Source organism: Helianthus annuus, chromosome 15 (assembly GCF_002127325.2).
Source record: "Helianthus annuus cultivar XRQ/B chromosome 15, HanXRQr2.0-SUNRISE, whole genome shotgun sequence".
Lineage (NCBI taxonomy): Eukaryota > Viridiplantae > Streptophyta > Magnoliopsida > Asterales > Asteraceae > Helianthus > Helianthus annuus.
The window spans coordinates 29,659,085-29,666,584 of record NC_035447.2 but is presented as its reverse complement, the minus strand read 5'-3'; the positions used below and the strand labels follow the sequence as shown (position 1 = coordinate 29,666,584).

The following is a 7,500-nucleotide window of genomic DNA, read 5'->3' as shown; positions in this document are numbered from 1 at the left end:
TATTATTTAATTTAATCTCTTCTACCTAATTATAGATAACTATTATTTATATCTATACAAATAATAATTAAAATAAAAATATTATACTATTTGAGAATACCATTGAACCGATATGTGATCACAAGTTTGAAAATAAGAAATTAAAATAATTATGTAGACAAATGATTAATTAACTTAACATTAACATATAAAAAGTAATAAATAAAAAAAATCTCAAGTGATCGAATGAAATATGCTTCCCATACAATGAAAAAATTTTCTGAGTGACTTTCCGGTATTTTCATCTTATTTTTCTATTTATCTCTTATATTAAATAGTAATAATAATATTTTTAAACAAAATTACATAAAAATAAATATTTGTTTTTCTATAAATAATTTTAAACAAATATTTAGGTGAGAATAAACGTTTGTTTTATATAATTATAAAGTTACATCCCGAGTTTTTTTTTTTTTTGAGCGACCAACAGAATCAATCATGAATACTCTCGGGGAACCCACTGGACCAAATGGAGTACTCCGAGAGTAACCCGAGTCCACAATATACTTTGGAGTTCGGTGATTGAAATTATGTTAAACTTGGAATCAAAGGTTCCCATTTGAAACTGAAATGTTATAATAAGTGAATAGTACACCAAAGTTCATTTTTAAAAGATAAATCCTGACGACTGTAAGTGTTAACATATGACATTATATTTTATTCAACACGTGCTTATTTACTATACAGAGTTACATTTATATAACCCGTGTAATAAATGAAGTTTTTAAAGATATAACTTTTTATCATTTGCTATGTAAAATTAGATTTAATCAACATAAAATTAGATTTAATTAACACGTGTAATACACGGGGTTTTAAGGATATGTTTTTTTTTTATTATTTGGTAGATTTTTCAACCCGACTATACATGAGTTTTTTTAAAGATACGACGTTTTTAGTATCTAATATACAAAATTACATTTATTTATCTGTGTAATACACATGATTTTTAAAGATATAACTCTTTTTAGATCTATTTAACACATGTAATATATGAGGTTTTTAAGGAAGTATTTTTTTTTATTATTTGGTAGATTTATTCAACCCGATTATAGACGAGTTTTTTAAAGATATGACGTTTTTAGTATTTAGTATACAAAATTGCATTTATTTAATCTGTGTAATACACATGGTTTTTAAAGATTTAACTTTTTTTATTATTTGATATATAAAATTACATTTATTTAACCCGTACAATATACGGGGTTCATAAAGATCTAACTTTTTATTGTTTAATATATAAAATTACATTTATTTAAACCGTGTAATGCACGGGGTTCTAACTTAGTTACGTAGCATATAACATATTAGAAATTCACATCCAACTTAATGTTTTTACATGTTTATCTTTATAACATTAACTAACTTTCCCAATAATAGACTTTTATAAACTTTCCCTATAAACTTATATAACACAATCCAATTTTTTTAATGCCATTAAATTCTAAAGACTAATCTAATAATAATTAAGATATGATTAGTAATATACTAATATTATTACTACTTTATGATTAAACCTCAAATAAATGTGGAAGGCAAGAAGGCAAAGAACTCCCACCGCCCAAACCTAAGCATACTACACAAAATATTTGTATTATAGTTGCACACACCATTCCAATCTTGAAGCAAAAAACAAGCACCAAGTGTCATATAGAACTCTCTTCTTCAACCTCAAAACATTTAAGCATAAAAGAAACACCCCCCCCCCCCCCCCCCCTACACACACACACAGAGCACCTAATTCTCACCACCCACAACTCCTACTACTCAATTTTGTTATGTTTTGTCACAAAGTTTGAATCTTTTTATCTATTTTGATCAATTCTTGAAGAATCTTGAAGTGGGTATTTTGTTTCCTCATCTGGGTCATCTCAAATCCTGTTAAAATGTACAAAAAATGGGTCTTTTTAGGTTCTAAGATGGATATTGAAGGCAGAAACCAAAAAGGTCATCCAATTAAGGTAAAAAAAAAGTGTAAAAAGATCAATTACAACCATAAAGTTTGAATCTTTTTATGGTAATTTCATTCTGGTGCTCATTGTATTGCAGAAAGAATCATGGAGGACAGTGATGAGTTTAGCTTATCAAAGTTTAGGAATTGTTTATGGTGATTTAAGCACTTCACCTTTGTATGTATACAAAAGTGCTTTTGCAGAAGACATACAACATTCAGAGTCTAATGAAGAGATATATGGTGTTTTATCTTTTGTCTTCTGGACATTAACTTTAATCCCACTTCTAAAATATGTGTTTATAGTTCTTAGAGCTGATGACAATGGTGAGGGGGGTACTTTTGCTTTGTATACATTGTTATGTCGTCATGCTCGCGTCAGCACTTTGCCCAATGGGCAGCTTGCTGATGAAGAGCTTTATGAGTATAGAAAAGATGAAATCAGTTCTGGTTATAGGGATTTTGGGTTCAGTTTGAAATCAGTTTTGGAGAAATATAAAATCTTGCAGAAAGTTTTGCTTGTTTTGGCTTTGCTTGGTACTTGTATGGTCATTGGTGATGGCGTTCTTACTCCGGCTATCTCGGGTATGCGAATCTAGAAAAGTTTAATCATTTTTGGTGTGTAAATGTTTGAGCTTGAAAGTCGAAACCTTTTTTTGTTTGTGGTTGTTGTAGTTTTCTCTGCTGTTTCTGGGCTTGAGCTTTCTATGTCAAGAGAGCACCATCAATGTAAGTTTCCGTTTCAATTTTCTACCGGAAAGATAGTCGATATTCAGTGTTGTAAGAATCACTAGGCGCTAGCAAGCCGGTAGGGTACCGTACCTACTAGCCATTAATCGGGATTAATCAGATTGAGATTTTATATGTAATTTTCAGTTTTATATGTATTTTTTTTAAGTAGACATGTTTTAACACCTTCTTCGACCCATATTTTCAAGTAGATAGGATTAATTGTCGGAATTTACAGTTTTTGGTCAAGAATCTGGCCGAAATCACTAGTCTGCCACCAATTTTTGGCAAATTAGGACTGGATTTGACCACTGTTGGCTACCTACTGATTAATTGGCCGACTAGATAAAAATTACTCGGTGAACCTCTGACTAACGATTAATCGACAACTTATCAGAGGCTAGTCAGAATTTTTACAACCATGTCGATAGTAGATAATAATTTTTTTTTTTTTTTTTTTTATGATCAAAATTTATGTCATACTGAGTGTGAATGCTTTATGCTTGAATTGCTTTAATTTATTTGTATTTGAGAATTCAGTTGTTGGTTTTAAGGGTTTTAGTTGTTTCTGCTGGTTTTAGCAATCGAGTTTGTGTCGTTGTTGTCCGAGCTGGTTGAGTGGTAGGGGCTGTGACCACCCTATATAATTTAAAATTTCGGTCCCCTTTGTAGACTTAACAATTTCCCTGTTGGTTTGTGGGATCCTCAAAAAATAAAAACAATCTCGTTGCCAAAAATACCCTTAGATTATATTGAAAATCTGTCTAAGTTAGGTAAAATATCTGGTGGGCATTTTAGGTAGTTTGAAATTTCAAACATGACAAAATCTTGAAAGCAAGGTGGAGTCTTTTTACAGTTGCGATTCTTCGTATCAATTCGAACGAACTGTAAAGAAATGCTGACAGGATCATGATCAGGATATGAATTCTTGGTTTTATTCTATAATTATTCAGATGCTGGACTTCACTTATATATATACACATACAAACAATATTCTTCCAAACATGCTGTTGGTGGACATAGAGAGGTACCAAGTTGATTAAAAAACAACATGTTTCGTGGGACCTTTTGAGATAAAGCTTCTATTTTTTTTTTTTTTTTTTTTTGTATAATAGTAGTTTTGTTATAAATTATTCATCTTGTTTGGACCGGACCGTTTACGTTGTAGATGCTTTAGCAAATAATATAGTGACACCTTAGAGGGAAACATAATATAATTTTAGGCATAAAAAATGACCATGCTATTATTGGCAAGTTTTGCTAGATGTCGGTAATGGGTCAAAACGAGTCGGGGTGGATCGACCCACAAACATATTTTTTAGTTTCTTTTTTTGGGTTTTACAAATAATTAATGTTTTTAATATGATTAAGAAAGCTATATTGTTACGGTGATAATATATTTCTCGAAATAAAAGTATTTACGGCATTTTGTTCATTTTGTATACATTTACGGTGACTTTCAACCCATTTGACCCGCTTGACCCATTTGACTGAACTTCATAATTTCAGATGTGGAAGTCCCGGTTGCTTGCGTCATATTGGTGCTCCTGTTTTGCCTCCAACATTACGGGACCCACCGTGTAGGGTTCTTGTTTGCACCTATCGTGATCATGTGGCTTCTGTGCATCAGCGCCATCGGAGTTTACAACATTTTTTACTGGAACCCACAAGTTTTTCAAGCGTTATCGCCTTATTACATGTACAAGTTTCTTAAGAAGACAAAAATAGGAGGATGGATGTCGTTGGGTGGGATCTTGTTGTGTATAACAGGTAGATCGGCTATTCTATTCGTAGATTGACTTTTGTTGACTTTTAAAATGACTTTTGTTGACTTTGTTTGGTTTCTAGGCTCAGAGGCCATGTATGCTGATCTTGGTCATTTCTCACAGTTATCTATCAAGGTATTCAATCAAATTACTAGTGGAAACAAAGGGAGGTTAATCGGGTCGTGTAATGAGTCAAAACGGGCTGTCTTATACGTAGGCCTGTAAACAAACCCAACGTTCATGAACTGTTCGTGAACTTGTTTGGCGGGAAGTTCATTTATGTCCGTTTATTTAATAAACGAACGAACATGAACACATTTTTTTGTTCATTTAATTAAACGAAAGAACATGAACACACATTCTGTTCGTTCATTTATGTTCGTGAACATCCGTTTGTGTTCGTTTATTTACATTTGTTTACATTTGTTCGTTAATCTTTATTTCAATTTAAACACATAATTATGTTAATATTAAAGATAAAAGGAACCTCCTAACTACTTATATATATAAAACTAATTTGTAATTGGGCTTTCTAGTAATAAACGAACACGAACAAAAAAATGTGTTCGATTATAGGTTCATTTACAGGCCTTATATGGGTTGACCCGTCAACGTTTTTTATGTCTTTTCTTAAAAAATCATAAAATTTGGTATTTTAAATGCGGTTCTTAATATAATGTTATATGCAGATGGCTTTTACGTTTGTGGTTTACCCATCCTTGATTCTTGCTTACATGGGCCAAGCCGCGTATCTTTCAAAGCATCACATTCTTGAAACCGACTACCGCATCGGTTTCTACGTATCCGTTCCCGGTAGGCATTTTTCTTGTTTTTATTCTGAGTTAGTTTCATGTGAAGTTAAGCTAACTATGTGTCTGTTATCGAAAACAGAAAAGTTAAGATGGCCGGTTCTTGGAATCGCGATACTTGCTGCGGTTGTCGGAAGCCAAGCGATCATCACCGGAACGTTTTCTATTATCAAACAGTGTTCGGCATTGGGTTGTTTCCCGAGGGTCAAAATAATCCACACGTCGCCTACTAATAAGCACGGTCAAATATACATTCCCGAGATCAATTGGACTTTGATGCTCCTATGTTTAGCCGTCACAATCGGTTTTCGTGACACCAAACATATAAGCAATGCAGCAGGTATTTGACCCGTGACCCATTTTGACCCATTACCTGACCCGCCAGTCCGCCACTTCTTTGTTTTGATGTTAGTCTGACTTTTGTACAGGTTTGGCGGTTATCACGGTTATGTTGGTCACGACCTGCTTAATGTCGCTTGTAATGGTTTTATGCTGGCAAAAAAGTGTATTCTTGGCTATCGGGTTCATGTTCTTCTTTGGTTCGATAGAAATGCTGTACTTCTCGGCATCCTTGATAAAGTTTCGCGAAGGTGCGTGGGTCCCGGTCGTCCTCTCATGCATCTTTCTAGTCATCATGTTTGTGTGGCACTATGGAACGATAAAAAAGTACGAGTTCGATGTTCAAAACAAAGTTTCAATCAATTGGCTCCTCAGCTTGGGCCCTACTCTCGGCATCATGCGGGTCCGTGGGATCGGACTCATACACACCGAGCTCGTTTCGGGGATCCCCGCCATTTTCTCACATTTCGTCACAAACCTCCCAGCGTTTCACCAAGTTGTCGTATTCCTCTGTGTGAAGTCGGTCCCCGTGCCTCACGTAAGGCCCGAGGAGCGGTTTCTAGTCGGAAGGATCGGCCCGAAGGAATACAGACTGTATCGGTGCATAGCAAGATACGGGTACCGTGATGTCAACATGGACGATGTTGAGTTCGAGAAAGATCTCATTTGCTGCGTAGCCGAGTTCATTCGTACGGAACGTGCCAATGCTTCCGACGGTAACGGCGCTAATGATGTGCCCGAAGACTCTGATAACGACGGGAAGATGTCGGTTGTGGGGACCGCTTCCACCAACGTAGAAGGGAGTATACAGATATGTGACGACGAAAACGGGCTTTCAACTGAACATAAAGAGATAACAGTTGCGGTTACATCACCCGTTCCGAGAAAGCGGGTGAGGTTTGTCGTGCCCGAGAGCCCGCAAATGGAAAGAGGTGTGAGAGAAGAGTTGCGGGAACTTATGGAGGCCCGAGAAGCCGGGATAGCTTTTATTCGGGGACATTGTTACGTAAAGGCGAAAAGCGGGTCGGGTTTGATGAAAAGGTTTGTGATAAATTTTGGGTATGATCTTTTAAGAAGGAATTCTAGAGGCCCAACAAATGGCTTGAGCTTCCCTCAAGCATCTACCCTAGAGGTTGGGATGGTGTACCAAGTTTGATTATTCGTTTGTCATAATAATCTATTGGGCTTTTAATGGCCCACAAAGAGGCCCAACAAATGCATGTAATTAACTGTCACTTTTGTTGTATATCATAAGAAAAACGTTGGTGGGCTTGTAGCCTTCTACATGTCAACAATAACTCATAACGGCCCAACCTAAGTAGTCAACCCAAATGGGTAGGACAAGAATTTAAAAAAGTTCCGGTTCGCTAACCAGAACCGGTATTGAAATTAGTTTGGAAAGAACGGATTAGGAACCAGCCCAAACCTGATCTGAACCGGTCAAAACTTGGTTTCAAGCCGTTTCAATAAGATCCTGACTTTTTTCGACCTGATTTCAACCCGAACCGGTTCTAACAAAAACCGATTTTGGCTTTTGTTGACTCACATGGGAACCGGTTCAATTTTGATCCGGTTATAGCAGAAAACCCGGTTTGTTCACCTCGAGTTAGGACACACCTCTACTTTAAATTATTTGACAAAGTAAAATAAGCGAAAAAAAATATGTACAAAAAGTGTATGCTAAGGTGATTTGTGTTTAAAAGTACAATTTAATGGTGATTTATGTTTAAAAGTACATTTTAATACTTAGAGTAAAATGCACGGATAGTCCCTGTGGTTTGTCAAAGTAACACATATAGTCCCCAACTTTTCAAAATTACACTCGTGCTCCCTGTGGTTTAACAAGTTGTTACTCGGATAGTCCTTA

General features: G+C 35.4%; 1 protein-coding gene across 1 annotated transcript; it reads left to right on the top strand.

Moving 5' to 3' along the window:
* Window positions 1–1,595: 1,595 nt before the first annotated feature.
* On the top strand, window positions 1,596–6,931 carry LOC110911181 (potassium transporter 8). The gene is made up of 8 exons (XM_022155784.2): window positions 1,596–2,000; window positions 2,089–2,575; window positions 2,666–2,719; window positions 4,229–4,489; window positions 4,568–4,620; window positions 5,175–5,298; window positions 5,377–5,634; window positions 5,723–6,931. Exons 1-8 carry the CDS (start codon window positions 1,926–1,928, stop codon window positions 6,787–6,789), a joined length of 2,379 nt encoding a protein of 792 aa, XP_022011476.1. The 5' UTR covers window positions 1,596–1,925; the 3' UTR covers window positions 6,790–6,931.
* The last annotated feature ends 569 nt before the right edge of the window (window positions 6,932–7,500 follow it).

Excerpts from the sequence above, each read along its gene's own strand:
- LOC110911181 (XM_022155784.2), top strand. The coding sequence starts at position 1,926 with ATGTACAAAAAATGGGTCTTTTTAGGTTCTAAGATGGATATTGAAGGC. Across the intron at positions 2,576-2,665 it reads TCTTACTCCGGCTATCTCGG|TTTTCTCTGCTGTTTCTGGG; the intron begins GTATGCGAATCT and ends TGGTTGTTGTAG. Across the intron at positions 4,490-4,567 it reads GATCTTGTTGTGTATAACAG|GCTCAGAGGCCATGTATGCT; the intron begins GTAGATCGGCTA and ends TTTGGTTTCTAG.